Source organism: Eleutherodactylus coqui, chromosome 2 (genome assembly GCF_035609145.1).
Source record: "Eleutherodactylus coqui strain aEleCoq1 chromosome 2, aEleCoq1.hap1, whole genome shotgun sequence".
NCBI classification, from domain to species: Eukaryota; Metazoa; Chordata; class Amphibia; order Anura; family Eleutherodactylidae; genus Eleutherodactylus; species Eleutherodactylus coqui.
Window position 1 is genome coordinate 217624299 of NC_089838.1, and position 27112 is coordinate 217651410.

A 27112-nucleotide genomic window follows, 5' to 3' on the forward strand; every position below is an offset into this window, starting at 1 on the left:
GGAGACTGGAAGAAGGCCGGGGAGAAGATGCGGTAAGAAGAACAATGTGGGAGGAATAAGTATGTATAGAATTTATTTTTTCTAATGACAATCAACTTAAGGCTAATTTCACACGGGTGAGCGCAATATCGGGCCCAATATTGCGCTCCGGAATATGCGATGTCCCAGCGGACGGGAATTGTTTGGGTTTCAAAAACGCTTTGCATCACTTCCGTGAAAGCCGTGCAGAGGATCAGCAAGTGTTTCCTATTGTTTTTAATGGGAAACCTTGCATCACATCGCACTCGCGTGTACCTCACACGTTGTGCAACGGTTTTTTCAGCCTCACTGAAAACAATGGGGAGGCGTTGAGGGAACACCCAAGGATAGGACATGCCGTAATTTTTTCCAGCACCGCGATGTGAAAAAAAAAAAACATAATAAAATCGCTCATGTACATGGGGTTCATATTAATGCATCTCACAGCGCACAAATCTAACGCAATTTTCTCGGCCGTGTGAAAGCAGTCTACAGCTAGCAGAACAGCTGATGAATCAGAAAAACAATTTTGTACGCAGTTTTGTTCCTTTCACATCTGCGCTAATCATTTCCATAGTCCTACTCTGTAACAGGAGTGGAGCAAAAAAGTGGCTGCAGTACCAGATCAGGCAGACTCCAACAGCACCCCATGGACTATTATGGGACCCATCAGGTTTCCATCATGGTGTCTGTCATCTAACCAGACAAAGTAATGCATCATGCTGCGCTATTCTGTCCAGCATCATCTTATGGAATCTGTGATGAAGAACCCATTGCAGAAATGGATGAAATTGAACATAAATTCCAGCTGTGCAAATGCCGACTCCTAGTAATCTCCAACTCTTAAGACTATGCTAATTCCCCTGGCACACACGATGTATTAAGGAACTGCATGATGGGTTTCATCTGCAGAATCGTTTCTGCTTGTAGTCAGATCAGAGCAGGGAATTGAAAGATGAATCCCTTACAGAGGTTTGACAATCTAATTTACAGTAGTCTGAACTCCGTAAGCAAATACAGACTGGCATCCAGTCCGGTGGTAATTGAGCTAGTACAAGTGTCACTGAAGGCTATACAAGCTTCACTCACCATTCACACACAACTGCTTGAGTTTGGTGAAAGCAGCCTGAATATCTTGAAGAGTTGGAAGACCATGATCCAAGTCACATTTGTAAACATCACTCCGTAAAGGGTGACTGCGAGTGATTCCACCACAAATCCTAGCCAAGAAAAGCAGAATATTTTAGAAAAGCATTAGTGTATGAGCAGGATGGGCCAGGGAAAGAAGGTTAAACGTGAGCGCTATGAGCGGGAAATCTTGCACATATAGGCCGCCTGCACTCGGACTCCGCAGCAAATACCTGGGAAGGTAAAATAACAGGAAAAAGCGATTTTTCCTGTCCATGAGCGGAAATCAATTGCAAGCACTCGAGTATTGCTCTATTTCAGGGCGGATTCCGTGCAGCCTGCTTCCATTGAAGTTAATGGATGCCATCCGACCCGTGGACCCGCCCTTTCACAATCACAGCGGAAAGGTCGCAGGATCCACATTAATGCTGTGCCATTGCTAGGCGATATCTGTAATGCACCGGCCAGCTCATCTGCAATACAGATAAGATGACTATGGACAGGTACGCGGGGGTCACCGGCCAGGCACAGGGTCGGATTCCACATGCGGAATCTGACCTGTCCGTGTGCAGGGCGCCATAAAGCTGCACATGAACAAGTAAAAGAATAGGGCACAGCAGCTCTGGAATTACTACTGTTGCCCATATGGCCACTCACCGTTGATCTATCTTGCGTTGTTGTAACAGGTCTTTGATGCAGGACATCCTCACCAGCGCACTGCCATTAGAGTGGTTCCAGCACCACAGCTGGAGGAAACAAAGGCAAGATTGAGTTTTTCAGTTGGGGCGCGCTGTTACACGAGTGCTAGCATTTACCCGACAGTTGGCGAGCTGACTTGGCAATTAGCGCTGTTATAGAGCATTAATGGTGCTCATTTAATGGAAACTCTTAAGCTGAGCTCACATGTGTGTATCTTGCAGTGTGACGGCTGTGAGAAATACGCACACGGCATGCAACCAGTCCGCAATGACATTGCTTACTGGCTGCGTGCCGCCCATCGCCATGTACTATGTTGGTGTGTAGAACATGCTGCGATATTGCTTGCGTGCATATTTTACACAATTCATGTGAGAAGCAACATGGCCCCCTACGGGATATTAGTGCAGTGTATTATCCACGCTATGACCATATGCTTGTGTGAAATAGCCCTTACGGTGCAAGCACACGCAGCATTTCTCCTCCACAACGCTGATTGTGTCCGGCACCCGGACTTTTCAATTCAATCATTCATCATTAGTAGATGTAAACTAAGTTCATGTTATTGCCTGTAAAGAATAGCAATCAAAACATACTCACTGGCATACGTCTTCCGAAAAAGGAGTATGAATACTGCTTTAGATCCGTATCTGCCAGAGATGAAGGAACAACAAAATATTCTGGAAGGCTACAAAGAAATACAAAATAATCCAAAATGAGACACCAATAAGTGGGGACCACAAAACGTAATCAACTCACTTTTACAGGACCGACTTATATAGAATATTATTTTATTTTTCTTCATCTCAGAAAAAGACTAAAAAAAACAAAAAACTCTGCATATTGAGATGTTGTTTAACAGTACTAATCTTACACCGAAAATAGTGAGCTCTTTCTTCATAATGGATTAAATTTTTTGCATCTCAAACTAGGGTCACAACCACATGCTTTAAACGAACCTTGACAATAGCCTCTGCCAAAAAATGCCCAATTAAAAAAAGCAAAAAAATAAAAGAACACACTTCTGCTTTGTGTATAGAAAAGGTATGCAATGTAAGTTGCGTACTGCACCTTTAAGAGATACCAACTTTGGATTTGCTTTGGCGTTGCACAATTAATGCAACTCTAAAAGATAAGGTGATGAAATCAGTGTTTAAATGTCCTATGACTATCTGTTAGTGGGTGTAGTGAATACATATCAGTATTTATGCAAGACTCCTAGAAAACTGGAACAACAGCTTTTACTACGGTTTCCTAGTATGGCCAAAGGGAGTCAGTGGAGAATGCTCTTCCATACCAAACTTACTTCCCCTGAATAAGAAAATTGATAAGAAGTGAATATGGAAACTAGAGGAGGATGTGGCTGCAGAACTAAAAGGTGGCCATATTTTTTTAGATAGCTGTTGGAGAGCCAACTTTTACCCCCTACCCCAACCCTCTTCCTACACAGGCTGGTGAGCATTCATGTGCTGTAAAGGGGAAGAGGGAAGGACGACTCTAGTAATGGCTTATCTCCCATGAAAGCAAAAGAATTGTGGGTATTGAATTCCAACTCCCAGATCTTATCCTCTCCCAACATCTGCCATCAGTGGGAGATTCAGGAGGCCTCCATACACATCAGCTGTTCGGAATAGTCTGCCAAACCTGCCATCCATTAGTATAATGCGTATAGTCCGCTTTAGAATAACACTGCACCCGAAACCATTGGTACATATAAAGAAACCAGACGTAATGCTTAGGAAATCTATTCCAGCATTAAAGCATAACACACTGCAGGGTACATTCAGTTCACTATTGAAGTGTTTACACTTTAGTTCTGATACATGGTACTAAAACGAGAAGACAGGTCAAATCTGGAGGCACTAAAAAGGTAGGAAGAAGATATCACGGCTGTACATGTTCCACAATCTGCTGCACGCATGAGTCCCCCCACTTGCAGCGAATGTCATAGCAGATTGACAGCCCAACATCCTCCAAGACAGATGCTGCTAATTAATTCGGCAACGCTGAAAACAGACAAATCCTGGCTAACAATAATTGCAAATTAGACTATGTGCTTTGCTGCATGGTTATGTGATAATAATCCTAAGAGTCAGGAATCTGTTCTGTATTCTGACTCATTTCTTCATATTAAAGGAACATATGGCATAAACAAAAGGTGCTTAAAATAGACATCCTTAAAGGGTTTAGCTTTAATCTGCCTTGCTGGCAACCTTCATGAGTCTGGATACTAGGTGAAGACAGTGAGACAGGAAAGCACTGCACCTCTATTGCCAAGATCATCCCACTTGCTCTAAGAAGTCAAGGCCCTTTTACACGCAACGATTATGGCTCAAAATTCGTCCAAACTGCCGAAAATGAGCGATAATCGTTACACGTCAATGCGGGCATTGAGCACTTTTTGTTTGAACGTTGGATCTCAGTTCACTTAAAATCCATCATTCAGCAGCTAAAAGACTGAGCAAATACATTCCATTTGAATGCATTTCGCTCATCTTTCAAAAGGCTGGAGGATGTTCCCCCCGTGGGCGAGGAGAATAATAGAATGTGCTGGCAGCTGTTTGCACAACTGGAATTGTGTTTAAACACACACTGGGCTCTGCAGACAACTCTTGCAGGTCCTTTTACATGCAAATGATGATAAAGTGTTAATGGCCATTAACACTTTATGCAAATAGATCCCTAAATCTTTCATTCATTTGAAAGATTATCTTTGCGTGTAAAAGGCCTTTATGTACTTCAGACAATTTTCTAAACACAAGCCAGAGATCACCTTCCCCTCTAACAAACATGAACCTAGACATCTAAAATATCTAAACAGGGTATCAAAAACTGCAAGTCTCTTTGTATAAGGCCTTGTTCCCACGAGAGCTGTTTGCATGCGTTAGAGGTGCGTACAGAACGCGCTTCTTTAAGAACCAATGGTTTCCTATAGAACCAGATATATGAATTTTAGACGCGCAAAATACTCACACCTATCAAAGGCCGGACATGCAAGTGCAAGGTCGCATCTAAGCTCCGTGGTGTGTGCAAAGATAGGAACTGACCTATCTTTGGTGCGTGCTTTACATAGACTCTTATGGGAGCTGGAAAGCACACACCACACACCTCGGATCATAGAATGGTAGAGTTGGAAGGGACCTCCAGGGTCATCTGGTCCAACCCCCTGCTCAATGTATGATTCACTAAATCATCCCAGACAGATGTCTGACCAGCCTCTGTTTGAAGACTCCTATTGTAGGGAAACTCACCACCTCCCGTGGTAACCTGTTCAACTGATTGATCAACCTCACTGTAAGGCTGGGTTCACACGGGGCGGATTTGCCGCGAAAAATTCTGTGCGGAATTTCGCCGCGGCAAATCCGCATGTGGACGCTAATCCCGGGATTAGCCAGCCATGTGGATGACCGCAGCATGTCCATTTTTTCCCCGCTGCGGCCGCGCTCTCCTCTATGGGGTTTTGAAGCAGCGGTTCTCCCGGCGGAAATCTCGCCGTTTTTCGCTGCGGCCAAACCGCGGGATTTCTGTCGGGAATCTGCTCCATGGGAACTCAGCCTAAGAAAGTTTTTTCTAATATCTAATCTGTGTCTCCTCCCTTTCAGTTTCATCCCATTGCTTCTAGTCTTTCCTTGTGAAAAATGAGAATAGGGCTGATCCCTCTGCAGTGTGACAGCCCTTCAGATATTTGTAGAAAGCTATTAAGTCTCCTCTCAGCCTTCTTTTCTGCAAGCTCAACATTCCCAGATCCTTTAACTGTTCCTCATAGGACATGATTTGCAGACCGCTCACCATCTTAGGCCTTCTGTCCATGGGCGTGATTCCGCCAGCGAATTACGCTGTCTGAAGCTTTCCGTAGTGTTGCTATGGAAAACACCGCCCCCGTCTACGAGCTAAAAATCATAGCGATTCTCCGCTGTGGCCAACAATTCGCAGCATGCTGCAAATTGCCGCGTTTCTCCATGGTCAGCCTATCCATCAGATAGGCTGACAGCGGAGATCCGTCTGCCGGCTACTGCTCCCTGACGGCGGCTACCGTGGACAGGCAGCCTAACTCTTCTCTGAACTTGCTCCAGTTTTTCGATGTCTTGTTTAAAGTGGGGTGCCCAGAACTGGATACAGTATTCCAGATGAATGTATCATGTGAATGAGCAAATTCAAATAGCTAGAATTCACCAGTTCATGCGATCTTTACTGCAGTAAAGCCGCAATCTTTTCATGTGAACGAGCCCTAAGAAACAATGGCACCGAGCCTACCGATTCCCTATTTGCTAAAGTTAAAGTATTGTGGGTGAACCTTTAGCATAGGATGCAACTTCTCCATAAATATTAAGAACCCATGTACACATATGTGTTGGACATATCTATAATGTGAAGTCCATGGACTGCCTGAACAAATTCTATCTATTACATTTCACAAATGTTTTACCTTCTCAACATCTATATATATATATAATTGAATGTATGTCTGTCTGTCTGTTTGTCCTTTATGCGCTACTACATCATTCATCCGATCGCCATGAAACTTGGGGAAGTTGTTGAGTGCACTCCTGGGAAGATTACTGGCATAGTACATTTATGCTACGATAAATGGCGCGCGTGCGTGCGTCGTCGACAGTTACGACCCCCCCCCCCCCCACGTAGATCATTCGATTTCCAACATTGGCACTAATTCTCTCACTTCCCGATGTTGTAGAAACATGAAATTTGGCACGGGCATTGAATATGTCATAAATAGGAAAAGTTAATGGGTCCCAACTCGATTATTCAATTCTAAGCGCAAAAGAATTAGCGTCCAAATTTTACGTACGGAGTCTAATTCTCTCACTTCCTGATGTCATCTATATATATATATATATATATATATATATATATATAAATGAATGTATGTCTGTCTGTCCTTTATGCATTACTATGCCATTCATCCAAATCGCCATGAAACTTTGGGAAGTTGTTGAGTACACTCCTGGGAAGATTACTGGCATAGTACAACTATCCTACGATAGGTGCCGCGCGTACGAGCGTCGTCGACAGTTATGCCCCCCAGACAAAGATCGTTTGATTTCCATCTCAAGCACGAAAGCAAAAGGCATTACAAGCAACGGGATGCGTGTTCAACTACAAAATGATGCATCCGCCGAACGTTTCGCAAGACAATTGCTGGATATTGAGAATGCTGAGGTAACATGAAAGCTGTGCTGTGATTGGTTGCTACTTCTTATACTGCTGAGGTAAAATGAAAGCTGTGCTGTGATTGGTTGCTACTTCTTATACTACTCAGGTTACATGACAGCTGCGCTGCAATTCGTTGTTATATATTATACCACTGAGGTAGCATGAAAGCTGCGCTGTGATTGGCTGTTATATATTATACCGCTGAGGTAACTTGAAAGCTGCGCTGTGATTGGTTGTTATCTAGATATATAAAAACGAATGTCTGTCTGTCTGTCTGTCTGTCTTCGCAGCAACGCGCGACGGGTAAGCTAGTCTATATATATATAAAATTGAATGTATGCGTGTGTATCTGTCTGTCTGTTTGTCCTTTATGCGCTACTACACCATTCATCCGATCGCCATGAAACTTGGGGAAGTTGTTGAGTACACTCCTGGGAAGATTATAGGCATAGTACATTCATGCTACGATAAACGGCGCGCGTGCGTGCGTCGTCGACAGTTACGACTCCCCCACGTAGATCGTTCGATTTCCATCATTGCCACTAATTCTCTCACTTCCCGATGTTGTAGAAACATGAAATTTGGCAGGAGCATTGATTATGTCATAAATAGGAAAAGGTAATGGGTCCCAACTCGATTATTCAATTCTAAGCGCCAAAGAATTAGCGTCCAAATTTTACGTACGGAATGTAATTTTCTCACATAGAAACATTAAATTTGGCACGAGCATTGATTATGTCATAAATAGGAAACGCTAATGGGTCCCAAGTCGATTATTCAATTCTATGCGCAAAAGAATTAGCGTCCAAATTTTACGTACGGAATCTAACTCTCTCACTTCCTGATATGTCCGTCCGTCCTTTATGCATTACTACACCATTCATCCAATTGCCATGAGACTTTGGGAAGTTGTTGAGTACACTCCTGGGAAGATTACTGGCTTAGTACAACTATCCTACGATAGGTGGCGCGCGTGCGAGCATCGTCGACAGTTATGCCCCCCAGACAAAGATCGTTTGATTTCCATCTCAAGCACGAAAGCAAAAGGCATTACAAGCAACGGGATGCGTGTTCAACTACAAAATGATGCATCCGCCGAACGTTTCGCAAGACAATTGCTGGATATTGAGAATGCTGAGGTAAAATGAAAGCTGTGCTGTGATTGGTTGCTATTTCTTATACTGCTGAGGTAACATGAAAGCTGCGCTGTGATTGGTGGCTACTTATACTACTGAGGTTGCATGAAAGCTGTGCTGCGATTCGTTGTTATATATTATACCACTGAGGTAACATGAAAGCTGCGCTGTGATTGGTTGCTATATATAATACCGCAGAGGTAACATGAAAGCTGTGCTGCGATTCGTTGTTATATATTATACCACTGAGGTAACATGAAAGCTGCGCTGTGATTGGTTGCTATATATAATACCGCAGAGGTAACATGAAAGCTGCGCTGTGATTGGTTGCTATTTTTTATATTGCTGAGGCAGAATAAAAGTTGCGCTGTGATTGGTTGTTATTTCTCTTACTGCTGAGGTAACATGAAAGCTGCACTGTGATTGGTTGTTATATTTTATACTGCTAAGGTAACATGAAAGCTGCGCTGTGATTGGTTGTTATTTCTCTTACTGCTGAGGTAACATGAAAGCTGCGCTGTGATTGGTTGTTATATATTATACCACTGAGGTAACATGAAAGCTGCGCTGTGATTGGTTGTTATCTAGATATATAAAAACGAATGAATGTATGTCTGTCTGTCTTCGCAGCAACGCGCGACGAGTAAGCTAGTTTCAAATAAAATCCATGAGAATATGTACTTCGGCATATTCCAACACATGCTGTACCCTATAGGAGAGATCAGAACCCCAAATTCTTTCCTACTGCTCATGCAAATTAGGCTTTCAGTTTAGGACAAGCGCAGTCTGAATCTACATGTTATGGGTTTTGGCCAGTCACATGACAAATTAGCTTATCTTATGGTGATACCATATGATATCCAGGCACATGTGGGACTTCCCTATAAAGCAATTTGCTAAAATAAAACTGCCATTGTTCACAGGATGCACATGCTTCACAATGTTTATTTCATATGACAGTGACCGTTACAGGTGGTCTGAATAGGTCATCAATAGTGGATTGGTGAGGATCCCAAGTGGCAGACCCCTACCAATCAGCTGATCCAAACCCCGTTATCAGTGGGGACAGCGCTGTCAACACTGCAACAGCAAGTTTAGTCCTACAGCCCGAGCTCCCATTGAAATTAATGGGAGCTACACCAGCAGAACTAAACTGAGCTCCTGCGATAAGGACAGCACTATCTGCTTCCAGCACTTGCAGCAAGCCTGGGGATCAGCTGATCAGTGTGGACCCAAGTAGGGGATCCCCGTCAATTGGGTGATTAATACATACAAGTCCAGGAAAATCCCTTTAAGAAACTGTTGAAAACAAATGATTTCTGAATAGATATGAAATGCCACCTAGAAAAACTGCATGAGCTTCAATAATGCCAGCGTACAACCACAAAAGTTATTTTTTTTAAAGGTATACATACCTTTTTGAAATCATATAACCCTCATTTACTGAGCAAACTCTCCATTCAGAGGCGCCAGTTCTTTTAATCTCTCTGTCCCAGTCAGAAAAGGTTTCAAACAAAGGAGTCTTGGGACCGGTATCTCCTCCTCCAGGATCTATCCCATTAATTCTGTCTCCTGTGAATAGAATTTGACGTTTCAGTAGAGCGTCCAAGTCATTATTATGTTAAAGTGTCATACAAAAACTGCTAAGATATAAACAGAAGAATAGAAAATGAGAGAGTGATCATGGCAATCAGCCAGACTCAGGATACTATTGGAGAATACCCCGTATTGGGGTATTAAAACATGTAAAACCAGAACTCCATATAGTTAGGAAGAATGCTAGGGCTGTGGGGCTGAATACACAACCACGGCTTCCCAGGGTTACGGCTGGAGATTAGATGTAAATACAATGCGGTGTGCCAGCCTCTTCCCAGTGCAGATTCATAGGCAGGGTACAATAGTGGCAGGTCAGCCTTACATGTTTTTTGACACTTTTCTATCTATAAGGCAAGACTTCAAAGCTTCACCCACTCTTTCCCACATTTATATTTGCAACAGTTAAACTTTGTTATGATGCAGATGCAATCATTAGTGCACATTAGTAGACCAATGATTATACCTAGACATACCAGGTAAAAATACCGGCTCAATTATATGAATTCCATGCAAAATTTAGTCACTTCATACTATTTTTTTCAGATGAAATTAAATTGTTCTGCTTATAAAAAGGATTCTAGGGATTACGGTCCCACATTACTTCATGGATGACTGGCAAAACCTAAGGAGATTGTGACTATTAAAAAAAAAAAAAAAAAAAAAAAAGGCATCTACCGACCCATCATTAGCCGGGAATTGTTGCAAATTTTAGGCATGGGGTGCTTTGCAGCATCCTAAAGGGTCAGATGCTCTTCTCTTGGCATCATGGCTCCCAGGATCTAGACGGTGATATCAGAAGAATGGCTGCAGTTGTCAGGCGGTAGCCATTCCTGAACAAAGACCCAGAGGACCATAGGGCTACAGCGCTGAATCGCCGAGGAAGAGGATTTCATTGTTTTAGTGGATTTAGATCCGTTTTTAAGTTGTCTTGCACCTGGACAACCCCTTTAACTAATGCCAATATGTCTATCAGTAATGCTCTGTTTACACTAGTATCATCAGATTCTGTTTTAGAGTAACAGCAGCCACCTTGTAATGGTTTTCTGATGCCGATAAGTCCTGATGGACCCCACTGATTTAAGGAAGTGTGTCAGGGGTTCAGTATCCGTAGCATCAAGAATATCACTACAGACAGCTCTCTCTATGCAATCAGAAATAGCAAAAAGGCTGACAGAGAGCTTCAAAGCAGTGTGAACAGAACCTAATAAACCTTACACACAAATATTTAAAAAGCGCTGCTGCTACTCATTGACCAAAAGCCACCGCTGAAACCTCTTCACCTACCTTGTTGATGATACAACTTGGCAACATATTCAAAAGCAAAAAGCAGTTGAAGATCTGTTGGCTGTGAATAGTGCGCCAACGCAAGACAAACCTGGGACAAAAGATACAAACACTGATCAGCAGGGAACAAAACTAGAAGAATATATACATAGGACAGAACAAAACGCTACTATCACCTAAAGCAGAGAAATCTCAAGTGATAGTATGTATCAATGTATGAAGCTAACGTGTGCAGCCACCTTTAGACGGTTCAGCAAGTATACAACTCATCTAGGCACCAACTAAAATTATACGTGTGTAAGGTCTATGCACGCTGTGTTTGCAGTGCAAGTTCATCGTATCCAACTGGAAATGCTCCAGCCACATATGCCGAAGGGTGCCTTTACACCGAGCAACGACGGTATCGTTCAGACAGTTGCTCAGAAAAGCCTCCGCCGTGTACAAATGACAGTCCGGAAGCTTTTACACTGAACACATTGCTTATTAGTTGTTCACTGAGATATGGTTCATAGAGGGTGCCTCCGTGCAAGAGTGACCAACTGCAACTTTACGAGGGAGGACTTGATTAACCAGCAACTACCTGTTGATCAAGGAGAGTTGAAACAAGTGAACCAATTACTGCTAGTCACCTTCTTGGTGGCCATGGTTGCACAGAACGATGGTCGTTGGCATTTGTTTTCTCAAGCTATTATTTGGCCAATTGACACCCAGTGTAAAACCACTTAAATGTGTTCATAGACGACCAGTGACCCAAATGGAACTAAGCAAGTGTCCTTTTGGCATAAGGCATATTGTATGACATATTGGGATGAGCCAGTATACTTTTTGTTGGCTCTATAGGAAAGAGCAGCCTGCAGAGCCAGATTCCGTATGCAGAATCCGACTGCAAGCAGAGGGGTCTGGGCGTACTTGCTCTGTGGCCGGGGAATCTGTACTGCAGATGGACCTGGCAGCTCGCCATTGCAAATGCGCACTACAGATTTTTTTTTTCCCCACGTGCTGTCGCTTGGCGACTACGCGGATTCCGCGACCTGTCCAAACGTTCATTGCCGACATGCCACGGATCGGATGACCATCACTGACTTCCATTTAAACAGTCCATGCGGAATCTGCACAAAAATGGAGAATGCTGTGATTTTTCATCCACAAGCGGAAATCAGTTGATTGGAAAACAGTGTGGAGGAAGCAGCGAGTCTCCATAGTAATAATGGATAGTATCTGCTGCGGATTCGCGATGTGGACGCCGACTGTGGATTATGTAGCAAATATCCACCTGTGAGCAGAAGCCCTAAGGCATTTCCCAATGTATATTTCAAAAGCCTTCCAAAAACACAGTGTGATCCTCAGAGAAAACCAATTGTGTCTTTCCTTCTGTAGTCTATATATGTCAGAGTTGTTCCTGACTATAAAGAGAGGAATGCCATTACTATTACTAGAGAATAGTTCATAACATAATTGTCTACTATTACTACACGATACTGTATGTAGACTCATATCCTGCACTTTATGGCCAGGAGTCGCTAGAGATAAGTTTACTGGCAAAAATAAGCAGAAGTTCCATCCAGTTCAGTTCTGGGAATCCTGGCCAACTCATTCATCGTGATTCAGACCACTCAAGCCATATGGGATGTTTTCAGAAAGCGCAGAAAAGTAATTCTGTTCACCCCCTCCTGAACTCCGAAGCACCAGTTTGGCAGGTTGGACGGAGCAGGGGAGCAGCACTCAGCTGCCAGAGGAAATCTTGTCCTACGTGATTTCCAGGAGACAAATGCAGATTTTACTAATCAGTGAATGGGTCTTATATGAAGCTAGGAATGCAAGTGAAGTCCAGAAAGGAAATTGGCAGATACATGGCTTTTCACACTAATTTAAGCATCGGCACAGGTGTTCACACATACAGTCTACAGGGTACCATGAACGGAGAGCATTCAGAAACCCTCTAATGCACAAGAGCTCCATAACCTCCTACACTCCTGTAATAAGAGATTGTTTGCTGCTATTAATGGGGCTGGCTGTAATAGACAACCACTTCACATAGTTTTAATTAGGGCACACCTGACTACGGCCGCTTTCACACCAGCGTTGGGGCATTCAGTCACAATTCTGTATTTCTGTTCACTTGTTGGAGCAGAAAAACAAAAATTTTAAATGTTTCCAGGTTTTTTTCTCCCCCATTGATTTCAATAAGTAAAAAAAAAAAGTAATGCTGTTAGTTTGACTTTACTTCATTATGTTTTTTGCTTTTTTTCTTTTAAATTCTTTATTTACTGAGACGGTACATCAGAAAGAGGGGGAAGGGCAGAGTCCCTTCCAAAAATCCAGATAGGAAAAAAAAACCCCTCAAAATACAATATGGACAGAGATTAGGCCTCATGTCCACGGAGAAAATCAGGCCCGCTACGGATTCTCCATGGAGAATCCGTAGCGGGTCCCTCCAGCCCCGCGGACATGAGCGCTGAAAATAAGAATAAACTTGCCTCTAGCACGCTTCGGATCCTTCCTTCGTCGCGGCGTCATCTTCTCTGCGTCGCGGCCGGATCTTCTTACTTCGGCCCAACGGATGCGCAGGATGACGTCGGTGACGTGCCCCGCACATGCGCCGGCCCGCAGAAAAAAAGATCCGGCCGCAACGGACAGGAGATGGAGCCGCGTCAAGGGAAGAACCGGAGCGGGTGAGTAAATTCCTATTTTGGTCTCCCGCGGATCCGGACGGCTTCCATAGGCTTCAATAGAAGCCCGTGGGAGACCTGCACGAAAATGGAGCATGGTCCAGATTTTTTCATGCTCCATTTTTTTTTAAATCACTTTTATTCACCATCCGCGGGTATTTATCTACCCGCGGGTGGTCAATGCATCCCTATGGGATACGGATCCGTGGGCAGGAGAAGAGTTAAAATCCGCTGCGGATTTTAATTCTTCTTTTGCCCGTGGACATGAGGCCTTAGAGGAAAACGCGTGAACAAAACTGTGTATGCTAAAACATAATACTGTTGGACCAATGGAGGCCCACACCTCGGCACCACCAAAGGGAATGCAATACAAGTGTTATAAAAAAAAAAAAAAGGTGATGAAAGGGAAAGAAAGCCAGGAAAGATGAAAGAGGGGAAGTAAGGAGAAAGAAAAAAAGAAGAGGGGGGGGGGGGTGGACATCAGACCACTGAACAAGTCAGAGTAAGATGAGGTCCAACAGGGTATGTGCCCCAAGAGAAGAGCGTTCAAGCCATGTCTCGCAATAAGTCCACATGGTCTGGTGAATTTTGGAATTCCAACCAATAGCACCAGATTTTATAAAATTGGTGATAAAAGTCAGACATCAAAGACGTGAAGTTCTCCATAACGCATGACGTCATTTATTTGAGAACTGGAGAGGCATCAAGGAGGGGGCTGGACTTTCTTCCAAATGACGCAAGAGCAATCTCTTGTACACAGAGGCCTCTCACAGTGATGGAAAACAAGCATCACCAATGCCAGTCCAATTGAGGTTCCAGTAACCTATTGAATAACCTGTTGTACCCTATCCCAAAATGAAGTTTGGGCCCAGTATGACCAAAAAATGTTGACAAAAGGAGCACTCTGCTGGTGATATGGTGAGGCAAAGAGGGTCAAGTAGCAGGAAAAAGTGCATGCAGATGGAAAGGAACCAAGTACCACCTGGAAAGAACTTAACTATTCCACATAAAATCGAAAACAAGAGGGCACAATAAGCGCTACAGACCGCCATATTTATATAGGTAAAAAAACACAAGCATAACAGAACGGAAACAAACGGACACGATTCCTGTTTTTGAAAACCCATTGACATCACTGAGGAAAAGAAATAAAAACATTTACGGCAGTTCTATTTTCCTTCTTCAAAAATGAACCCGAGATGAAGTTATCTAAACATCCATAGCACTTGTATTAAAGTCAATCTCTAGTGTCCTTTTGATAATCTACAGCATTTAATAATCTAGAATTTGTCAAGCCTTGTTGATTATGCATCATGTCGCAAAGTCATGTTGTGTCCAAGAGGAGGTAACGGCATGTGGATTGTTGCCAATTACCATTCTTCTCCTGTTCCTGCCATGGTTTTGAGGGAAGTACAAGTGAAGGATGACAATTAGGGGCAATTTGCCAAAAGGTTACTATAGAATGACCACAATGAGCACAGATACCCCAAGATGAAAATGTACTTAATTACTGAATGCAGAGCTTATGTTTCAACAATACTTGAAAACAATACAAAAGCATACAAGTTCAAAAAAATGGAATTAAATGTTTAGTTGGCGCTAATTAACGACAAACTGCCCTTCATCATATTGGAAAATACTTGTCTTGAAGATCAAACGAAATCATGCATAAAAAAAAAAAAAAAGAAATAAAGATCAGAAGCACAAAGTATGTTAGATAATACAGAAAACTGCCGTAAAATCAAACTGAACAAAGATGACAAAAACTCATTCATGCTAAAACCATCCGTACATGAGCCATGCCCCATTTTCGAGTTCAGCTGCCTTCGCATCAAAGAGATACCACATCTCTTCAACTAGTGCGCCACGGTTTCTGGAACCCCTTTTTTTTCTAATCCTGAACAACCCCTAAAATATGGCATGCAGATTAAGGAGAGCTCAATGAAGTGATAAAGGGCTCACACCCACTAGTGATACGATATCCTTGAGATGCAAGAGTGAGTGAAAACGCATGATAATGAAACCAATCATTTTTAATGGTTTCATTCTTATTAGTGATGTTTTCACTCTAACCTCGCATCGCAAAGAAGAATGGGCGATATCGCCCATTGTTTTCAATGGAGTTAGCGGCAGCAGCACTAGCACCATTGAAAACACGGAGTACATTGCACTCCCCTGACATAGCTATAGAAGGGGATTCCTTCATCCCCACCTCCAGAAAGCGCTGCCTCTGACTGGCTGAATGCTGCACCAATCAGAGGCAGCACTCAGCTGTCATTCAATGACGGCTGGGCGCTGCCTCTGATTGGCCACAGTGCTCAATCAATCAGAGGCAGCTCTTTCTGGAGGCAAGGATTTTTCAATCCCCGGCCTACTGAACACAGAAGACGACTGCTGTGGCCGGAGAGAGGAGCTGGATCGGCTTTTCTAAAGGAGTTTTTTTTTTTACAGCTAGCCGTGATTTTCAGGAAAGTGCTTATATTTCAAGCCATTCCCCGAAAATCATTGCCGCAGTGGTAGCCTTCATTCCATTTCTTTCAATGGGGCTGCAGCAGCGCCGGCGCCATTGAAAGCAATGGGATAGCATTGTGGATCTCTGCCACAGCTTTGACAGGGCATTCCTTCATTCCTGCGGCCCCTACGGGGATGAATGAGTCCACTGCCATAGCTGTCACAGCTGTGTCAGGGAAGCGCAATGTACTCCCTATGTTTTCAATGGGGCTAGCGCTGTTGCTGCCGCCCCCATTGAAAACAAAGGGAGATATCGCAGATTCTTTTTTGTGATGCGAGGTTACAGTGAAAACATCACTAATGAGAATGAAACCATTGATTTCATTATCATGCGTTTTCACTCACTCTCGCATAGCAAGGATATCTTATCGCCAGTGGATGTTCACCCTAAAATATATAAAATAACATACTGCAATATTTTCTCCCAAGCAACACTCTAAAGCAGAAACTTCTACAGTTACAACCAAAGTACCTTTTTTGCACTTTCTGGGCCAGATTCATCAAACCTGAATCGAAGAATACGGAAGTCTTTACAGTAAATGATCAACTCAGTTGGGTTGAATTTCAGTTTTTTGTTGAATGAGAGGATCTTCTGCTTCCTTTTGGTGTCATTTACTAGAAAAAAAAAGTAAATTGAATAAATAGGTACAAATTCACATCAAATAAGGCCGAATGCACATGGTAGTTATGGCCTACACAGAATGGCCTAGACAGTAATACAGACTACCTACTACAATTTCCCTTTATACTCCTTAAGAGCATCCTACAGATCTCATTTAAGCAAATGCCCACTCTACAGTTCTTACAACGCGAGTATTGATGATCTTTACAATGTATCTTGCATCCAGCCGAAAACAAAAATTAGGAGGAACGCAGGGGAGAACCATACTTGTCTTCTGCTCTCATCAAATGAGCAACACCGAGAAGAATCCAAGTTATGGTGACTAGCTGAGAGCAGCCAAAAGCTAGAGTGGCTCAAAAAGTCCTTTATAGCTGGATTTCAGGAACAGTATACAGCCCCTTTAAGCTCTGGTTTTAGGAGCTGTATGAGGGGCGTTCTTTGTATAACTATTACATTAAAGGTGCCCACGCACTTTCAGTAGCTGCTAGCAGACTGCCCATTTGGCCTACAGCTTTTTTGTCCCAATTCCCCATGAACACTTGATTCAGCCCAATCCCCCTCCTCCCCAAATCATCTGTGCCGTGCCTCATTATCATGAAGAGCAGATAAAACAGCCACATAAGTATACATACCTACAACAATTTGCTCAATACACGTCAGCGGGACATCATGCTCCCCAAGGAGGTGATTCTTATAGTGGAATTTCTGGAAGACGAGAAGAGGTCATGTCATTGTAGCTGTAAGGTGGCTGACAAATGGGGGTAAAGAATGCTATAGACTCATGTGCATTGTATTACTCATAGAACAATGCATTTGTTCTGTAACTAGTCTTCAAATGGATACCCATGGAATAGTTACAGTAATACAACACAACACAACACAATAGGGCAGAAGTACTTGGAGTTTAGTTTCATAATTATTGCAGAAAAAAAATCCTTCTCACATTAAAGGCAGAGGGATTGTGGGCTTAGAAAATGGGATCAAGAACAGATGACAGAAAAATAACTAAACTTCTACAGACAGACAAATCATAGATCAGAAACCAAGAAACGACTTTCCATCTGCCAAGGAACGTTACTGTACATAAGATAATTGGCCTTTAGAGAGAAAAGTGGACGTCTAGAGTTGCTACCCTGTGTTAGGAACCAGGGTAGTGTTATGTATTGAGTTACCAATGGAAAAGCCACATTGAGAATACTACAAGATCCAAACAGCTGATCCCAAATGGCAGCGTCCAGTGGATGAGAGTACTCTGTTTATGCCCTGAGAACCCCAGGAATCAGAGATGGCGACAAATTCACATGTTGCCGACAACAGATTTTTGTGCAGCCCAGCTAAAAGCATTTCCAAAACGTCTTATTCTTATAGTATAAAGAGTAGAGTTTACGGTGCATACCTGGAAGGGCATAGGAGTATCTGTAATAAATGAAAGCTTAAAGTTGGTGCAGGTCAACTTTCCCCACAGGTCATAGAGGCTTGTGTCCGAAGCAATGCACTTTCTAACAAAGTTCACTTCATTGACCACAATTTCACCTAAGGAGATAAAACAGTAACATCCATAAGGCTGGCGTATAGCTACATAGCATCTCGGCACAAAAAATGCATATAAAATGAAAGATTTCATCTGTGCATGCGATAAAATATGTTTAAGACTGGCATATGGTCATTTCAGATAGTCCACTAATTGGTACCTTATAGGAATAGAGGGGGTTTATTTACCCAGAGTAGAAAACAATATGCCAAAAAAAAAAAAAGAGACACTACTATCTCCAATATTCTTAATCCAACAGTTATTACACTATAGCCATGCTGCTCCTGTGGTCAGTCTCTTACAGGGTAAATGTTGGAGTGCTTTCACATGGGCAAGTGCAATACCTGTCCGAGAGAAAAATCAAATCGCTCATGTGAATTACATCATTGAAATCAATTATTTTCATGCGCAATATCTGACCATATCACAAGGAGTCAAATATGGTGCGTGAAAATAGTCTATGTGAATGCACCCTTATCAATAGTTACCTTAAGCTCCATTTAGATGGGACGAATATTGGGCAAATGTTGCCCGACACTCGTCCCTGTATCCCCGCGCTCCCGTGCTCCTGCACGGGAGCTAGTAGTGCTGGCTGGCTCACAGAGCGGCCAGCAGGGGGGCGGGGAGGCTGCAGGAGATTTCACTCCTCGCGCTCCCCCGCCCCTCTCCACTCCCCTGTCACTCAAACTATCGTTTGAGCGACTTTTGAGCGATCATCTGTCAGTGTAGATGGGGTTTTAGGGAGAGATGAGCCGTTCCCAGATGCCCTCAGTTTGGGGTAGGCCAGGCAATGCCTCATCATTAGACAGCCACAAGGCTGAAGTTTTGGTATGAATGTTGTGTTGGGCTTTTGGTATTACAGATAGGAAGGGCTACACCTCATTAGCGAAGGACATCATCAGAGGCTAGACAGACAGGTTTCCTTTTATGTCAAGGACGTGCAGAATAAAGACAGAGGGCAGTTTAAAAGAAATGCAATATATTAGACAGAATTTCCTGTGTGTGACCCTATGACCCCAGGAACGATGATCCCATGAGCTAACTGACCCCCAAGTTGTCAATAGAATATATAAGAGCCCCTCTTAACAGAAGCCCCTTACCAATGCTAGTGTTTGACAATACATGCTGAGCTGCAAAGAAATTAAACCTTCTCACCTATTACCCTGCAAATTTGGGGGAAAACTACTGTTTATAGTAGTCCATAGCATATAAAGAGGATAAAGATCTCAGAAAAATGCGTTTTTGGACATATGATGAACTTGCAGAAACATTTATATTCAGCATCTACTGCTAAAAGGGGATTCTGTTTTTTTATTTGAAGATATCTATTCAGACATTTCCCCATCTTCTTATACTGTATGACAACTGTAGCATGCTCCATTGGGTATAGTATGGCGTTGTACAGGCTCCTTTCGAACTACAGTACAGGACTCTGTACCATATGCAGAACACAAGCCCTCCCACCACAATATAATTTCTACATCAGTAATACATCTCCTTGGCTGGGCTCAGTCGTAATTTACTGCGTAAGTCTTACTTCATACGGGCAAGCACGATATGGGGCTGCGAATCTCGGCCCCATATTGCACTACCCACTATATGAATTCCCTCTGTCAAAACAGCCTCACTTCATTTCAGGAATATAGTGATCCTCTGCCGCAGCAGTCAGCCGCAGCAGTGGATCACGGAGTTCCTCATATTGTTTTCAATGGAGACCTCGCATTGCATGCACCTAGCACGTGGTGCGATGCTGCCGCCGCCTCATTGAGTACAATAGGTGCTGCGATGCAAGGGCATGCCCAAAAATAGGACATGCTGCGATTTGTTTCCTGAATCACATCACGGTGCCATGCAGGAAAACATTACTCATGTGTATGACCCCATTCAAAAGAATGGGGTTCATATTTGTGTCTCTCGCAACGCACAAATCTCCCGTGATTTTCTCGACCCATGTAAAGGCACCCTAAGGAGCCAGAGTGCACATAAGGTAGTTGAAAAAAACACTACAGCCATTTTTGTTTGTCCAGTACCTAAGAGTTGCTTCAATCCTTTCCAATCCAATTTGTATCCTGGTTTTCCTAGGGGGCTTACTCTTTTTCTGCTGTTATACAACGGCGCTATATGCTGGCTAAAGCCAGTACTGCATGAGGTGACACGTTGAATAGGCTCCGACAGCAGAGAGGCTGGCAATATACAGTAGGAGAACCCCGACGGACGTCTTCCAACATTGGAGCTGTACAGCCTTAATTCATAATGTCTTCAGAGGTCAGACAATGGATTGGAAAGGGTTAAAGGTTTACTCACATGAGCGTATTTTGGCTGCATAATACTCAGTACATAAATAAAGTCTTATTTGTGTAGCGCCACCTTATTCCGTAGTGCATTCAGGTAATTTTCTTTATTATCCCCCAGCAAGCTGGGTACTCATTTTACCGACCTTGGAAGGATGGAAGGCCGAGTAAGGATGAGTCAACCTTGAGCCGGCTACTTGAACCATGTGAGGATTGAATTCTCAACCTTCAGGTCGTGAGTAAGAGCTTAGGACGGCATTTCTGCTGCCTTAGCACTTTGCGCCACATGGGACTCTAGCAAATACTCATGTAATGTGCATTCACTGCTTATTTTATGCACCAAAATAGGGCACTCTGCGTTTTTCCACATGGGTAATTAGAAAAATGCAGGTCTGCGTATTATGCAGCCAAAACATGCCTCTATGAGTAAGCCCTAAGGGTCTGCTCCCTGTTGATGACTATGGGGCATGGACTACAGGGGAAAGGGTTAGGCAGTACATAGACCCTGTATAAATATCAGTAAGGCCGCACAATGGGCAGAATTCACTGCACTTTCGGAAGGATCTTGTGAGGAACACTTCTGAGTTGTGGCCTCCCTGCCTCCTACTGATAGGCACATATTTGTGTTAGGGCTAATGCCCATGGCTGCATTTCTGCCGTGTTGCACGCGGCAGAAATCCGCTGCGTTGCCCTGGAGCTTTTAGGTTCTATTGAACCTAATCGTTCAATGTTCGTGCTGCGGAATTGCACACCGTGAAATAAACCATGGCATGTTCTAAATGCCAGGGGAATACGCGTGGCCGGCTTCCATTGTAGTCAACGAAAGCTGGCTGTCACGCTGTACTTCCGCTATAGGACAGGGGAAGTATCGCGTGAATACATGGCTCGCCCACCACCGGCTACGTCATCTGACACTGGCTGTGCGTCATGCGCTGTACTGCACATGCACGACGGCCCTCCATACCGGACGCATACGGAGGATCCAGAGTAAAAAGTATGGGGGTTCTCAGGGGGGCGCCGTGGCGGAATCCGCTGCGATACTACGCTGGTGGAGTCCGTCAGGGCCGTGCGCATGAGCCCTTAGCCTTTCTCTAGACTAGTCCTCTACATTAGTCCTATCTCTACTAGTGTTAGCACTGCTTAAGTTTATATGAAAAGCTCATATTATGACTACAGTATTTAGTAATATAGCCTATATGTAAAGGTTTTACACAATATACTATATACCCATTAGTACAATACTATTTGTTACTCATGATATTTTGATGAATGTTCTTCCTATACCTCAATGGGTTGATGTAAAAGTGGGACAAGCCATTATTGTATAGAGCGCTTCCATCTTGCAAACAATAGAAATCATCAGTGTATTTGTTTGCATTGTGATTCTAAACATTTCCTCGCACAGACACATCCATATGTCAGCTCTATTGTGTTGTAGACCATCAGACCACTAGAATTACATAAGTTTACACTCCCTGGTTCAGCGCCCAAACCGTTAACTTTGCTGCATAGTTTGTGCATTATACGGAATCTTCCCAAACACTGGCCATCACAGGCACACATTGTTCTGCTTCCATAAAATGGTTACAATGTGTCCCAGACACTGCGTGCCGTCATCACATGTGACTTGTAACAGCAACAGATCCCTTCATGTACTCTGCAAGAAAGCAGCGCTTATTTGGCGGACAGCTGACAATTTACAACTTCTACATTGGAAAGGCAATGAGACATGCAGAGTCAGGGCTGAAGGTAATCAGGGTGTCATGGACAGAACAAATAACTATGGCCATTAGTACTTCCAGTTTTGAAAGAAATGTGATATTGTTCCTACGCAAAAGGGCCTTTTAAAGTGTCTGAATAATCCCAATCACTATCTAATGTAAACATGTGCAGCAACCCAGACTAAGACTAATGTTACTCGCTGTTCACGCTCATTGCATCTTTAAAAAGGGCATGATCACATAAAGGCACAGGCAGGGCTCTGCAAACAACTCTTGGAGGCCCTTTTACATGCAAATGAAGATGATAAAGTGTTAATGGCCATTAACACTTTCAAAGGATTGAAAGATTTTGTAATCTTTTTGCATAAAGATTATCTTTGCGTGTAAATGGACCTTAAGACTCCTCCATCATCCACTGTTACTGCAACTTTAGCAAGTAAGAGGCGAGTTAAGCCTCTTCACGCGAGCATATTTGCGAGCGTAAAATATACCTGTGCTAAATACAGAATAGAACCCATTGATTCAAATGGTTTGCTAATCACAGTGAATAGAACCTATTGATTTCAATAGGTTCGTTCTCATGAGCGGGTTTTGCATGTGCGGAAAAAAGTAGGAGAACCAGAATTCTTAGAAAAATCTCTCCTTTATTGAAAATACATTCAAAATTTCCACGTGCACAGGGGGAAAATGCTAATGCGTTTCAGCTGTCATGCAGCCTTACTCATAAAAAAAAGTAGGTCCTGCTCCATTTTCCTGCGTTTGGCGCAACAAAAGATCCCATAGAAGTCTATGGGAGGTGTGCAAATCCATGAAAAAAAAACAAACACATCTAGACCTCATTAGGCCGATAGCCTTTTAATCCACGGAAAGGGTGTGTTGCGCCCACACATGTGTGTACTGGCCATCAGTGTGCAGAAGTACAGTATTATCCACAGACACACAAATGTACCTTTTCCAACCTCGTCAATGCACAAACACATAGTGCCGTGGCAGGCGGTTTTGCTATGCTTAAGTACCAGTGTACACTAAATGAATGATTCTCTATATTATATGCGGCTGCTTAATGTAAAGAATGTGCAAGACATCAACATGAGAACTCCTCAAAAATAAAATTAGAGGAATAAAAGGACTAATTTGGGCATTTGTAAAAAACCGCTTCATCTATGCTACCAATATGGGAATCTTCCCATATACAATCTGCTAGAAGTAGAAAACACTAATATGAGCCACGATACAATATAACAGAATAAACCTCCGTCTTGTTAAAGGATCTGACTTGAAATTCCTTGTAGCTTGGCAGGCAGAACGGCTGACACATGCATGAATTCTTAGTCATCCTTACAAGACTGCGCCAGCAACATTCCACTTTGTGAAAGGTCCAGAGACACACAATTCATTGTCTGACCTTGGCGAGGAGCACAGGATCCCAGAACAAAATAAGTGATTAATTCAATGATGAAGGGACTGGATCAGAAAGTTACATCTTCCTGTGTACACCGCGTATGGAAACAAGAATGGGAGCAACAAAACAAAGTCAACTTTTAGTATTTAAAGGGGTTGTCCGGCCATAAACATTAGGTCTCATTACTTCTGTTTGCCCATTTCCATGCACTTTGTAATATACATTGTGCATGGAAAATGAAGCAAACAGAAGTTTTGGACTTACCTGAAGGGATGCCCCCCCCTGTGTTGCTCCTCCGTCGTCCCTGGTTACCACAAGAATCTTCTCTTCTTGTCGGGCCAGCTCTTGTCGGCGCGGGAACGAGCCCCTTCTCATCCGCGCATGCGCAGTTCTTCTCTCTGCAGCCGGGACCGATATACGATCTTCTTGTGTGCAGGGGGGGGGGGGGGAGGATGGAAGAGCCTCAGAGCAGGAACTGAGCTCCCGCCCCCTCTCTGCCTCCTCTCCGCCCCTCTGCAGTATTTGCAATGGGGAGAGCCGAGACGGGGGCGGGGCTAATTCTCGGACCTTAGCCCCGCCCCCGTCCCGCCTCTCCTCATTGAAAATAGTGCAGAGGGGCGGAGAGGAGGCAGAGAAGGGGCGGGAGCTCAGTTCCTGCTCTGAGGCTCTTCCATCCTCCCCCCCTGCACACAAGAAGATCGTATATCGGTCCCGGCTGCAGAGAGAAGAACTGCGCATGCGCGGATGAGAAGGGGCTCGTTCCCGCGCCGACAAGAGCTGGCCCGACAAGAAGAGAAGATTCTTGTGGTAACCAGGGACGACGGAGAAGCAACACAGGGGGGGGCATCCCTTCAGGTAAGTCCAAAACTTCTGTTTGCTTCATTTTCCATGCACAATGTATATTACAAAGTGCATGGAAATGGGCAAACAGAAGTAATGAGACCTAATGTTTATGGCCGGACAACCCCTTTAATCATTAGCAAAAAAATCTGTATGCCAATGACTATAGATGGCCCAACAAAGTCAAGAGAGCAGCAAAATAAGGGAGGCTTGAAAGGACAATGACTCAACTCTTGCAACACAGACCCCATGACATAACAGACATGGAATTAGAGAGATCCTCCAAACTTTACCAAGCTCCTAGGCAACAGTGAAGATCCACAGAAAGCAGAAGGAAGAGGCGTGGTGGTCAAGTTACTAACATTTACATGGAACCTGAATTTAAAGGGGTTGTCCCGCGAAACAAAGTGGGGTTATACACTTCTGTATGGCCATATTAATGCACTTTGTAATGTACATTGTGCTCCGTTGCTGGCGTCCTCGTCTCCATGGTGCCGTCTAATTTTCAGCGTCTAATCTCCCGATTAGACGCGCTTGCGCAGTCCGGTCTTCTCTGTGTTGAATGGGGCGCTCGTGCTGGAGAGCTGCTCCTCGTAGCTCCGCCCCGTCACGTGTGCCGATTCCAGCCAATCAGGAGGCTGGAATCGGCAATGGAACGCACAGAAGACCTGCGGTCCACCGAGGGTGAAGATCCCGGCGGCCATCTTCACAAGGTAAGTAAGAAGTCACCGGAGCGTGGGGATTCGGGTAAGTACTATCCGGTTTTTGTTTTTTATCCCTGCATCGGGTTTGTCTCGCGCCGAACGGGGGGGCTATTGAAAAAAAAAAAAACCTGTTTCGGCGCGGGACAACCCCTTTAACTTTCTGTATTAGCAGCATATCATCAAGCAATGAAGATTTCTGTGGCTCAATTTCTGTGTGATCCCACATTAGAATGGGAAAAAATTAAATATCAAATGATTTGAGTGATTTTGGATGAGGCATGGTCATCAGTTTTAGATTTTATGGGGCTAATACTTCAAAAACTGGCAACCTTATGGGTTTTTTTCGTGCAACAGTGTTGAGACTATACAGAGGGGTGTGATAAAATAACCTTACATACAAGGAGATCTTGTGGCTGTAGACAACTCAATGAAAAGGGGTCAATAGAGGATGTCCAGAACAATTCTGAGAAATAGGCGACACACAATCGAACAAATTGCACACAGGTGCTCCAACTAACGTGTCCAAAAGCATAAGTCCTTGTTCCTTAGTATGCTCTGGCTATAACAGCAGATGACCAGTTCGAGTACCGGTGCTAAGAGAATCAGAAAAGACAGACTTCAGTGGGCAAGACGGCACAAAAATTGCATCACTGAGCAGTGGAAAAACATTGCCTACTCAAGTGAATCCATTGACCTACGTGCACCACACTGATGGCATGGTCAGAATCTGGCACAAGCAGCACGAATCAATGAACCCTTTCTGTCAGGTGTCAACAGATGATGTAGATGGATGACTGGTGTGGGGCACAGGCTGGGTCCTCTGATACCGGATAGAGGCCACGACGAACTGCTGTGGTCTTGAAGGCCACAAGAGGTCCAACGTGTTACTACGGTAGTAAAAGTGGTCATTTTGTGTCCAGATTGTGTAAAATATCATACGAGCATTAGAGTGCAACCACTTGTGCAGTTTTGTAAAGCAAACGCAGAAAAGGAGTATAGAAGTCTACCCATCATACTTATCTTCCTTTTGGATTTATTTTTGGTCAACTTAAAAAACACACACACACACACACACACACACACACAATAAATGCATGTGTGATTCCAGCCTCAAGCTCCTCTTCAACTCACAAATGGAAAACCACACACTTAACAAGCAAACTGTGATGCCCAGTACAGTATGAACACAGTTCAAGCAGCCACTAGAAACCTTGCACCCACCACCAGGGGGCATCTACTGCAGGTTGAGAACTTAGGCAGTAGTCCACTGAACTGTAAATGTGTCATAAGGTCCTTTATATCCAAGTACTAGTTATTAGCATTTACAGTACCAGTCTTTCTGGTGGCGTAATGCGCCACTTGTAATATAGTGAATGACATCACATGTAACTCACTGAAAGGACCTGTGATGATAGTTGTAGTCGGTCAAAATATTGAAGGACCTGTGATGTCATCATCATGTGATCAGAGGTGGAGCATGTAACTCACTCGATGAAGGACCTGTGATGATGTCACTATCATGTAATCAGGGGCAGAGCATGTAACTCACTCACGGACATGTGGTCGTTAGTACTTTGATTACTCAGAATGATTAGTATTTAGGCAAGACGTTTATAGAAATATGTTCAATAATTTTCTGATTAACTGGGCATAGAATAGCCTCACATAGTTCCCTTGCCAAGGGGCTCATAAACTTTCCAACTAAAGGGCTATGGATATTCTGTAAGGGGGTGCTTCTAGGGGAGAATACAGCATCCAATGGTGCATGGCACATTTTTCTCCATAGGGCCC

General features: G+C 43.6%; 1 protein-coding gene across 1 annotated transcript in view; it reads right to left on the minus strand.

Moving 5' to 3' along the window:
* The window catches only part of MTMR10 (myotubularin related protein 10), a 66131-nt gene that overhangs the window by 24352 nt on the left and 14667 nt on the right, over positions 1–27112 (minus strand). Inside the window, exons 3-10 of the mRNA XM_066592491.1 lie at positions 18229–18365; positions 17465–17537; positions 16683–16825; positions 11031–11121; positions 9566–9722; positions 2443–2530; positions 1804–1892; positions 1108–1238 (exon numbers count right to left, since the gene is read on the minus strand). Of these exons, the coding sequence (XP_066448588.1) occupies positions 1108–1238; positions 1804–1892; positions 2443–2530; positions 9566–9722; positions 11031–11121; positions 16683–16825; positions 17465–17537; positions 18229–18365 (909 nt within the window). The remainder of the gene's footprint in view (positions 1–1107; positions 1239–1803; positions 1893–2442; positions 2531–9565; positions 9723–11030; positions 11122–16682; positions 16826–17464; positions 17538–18228; positions 18366–27112) is intronic.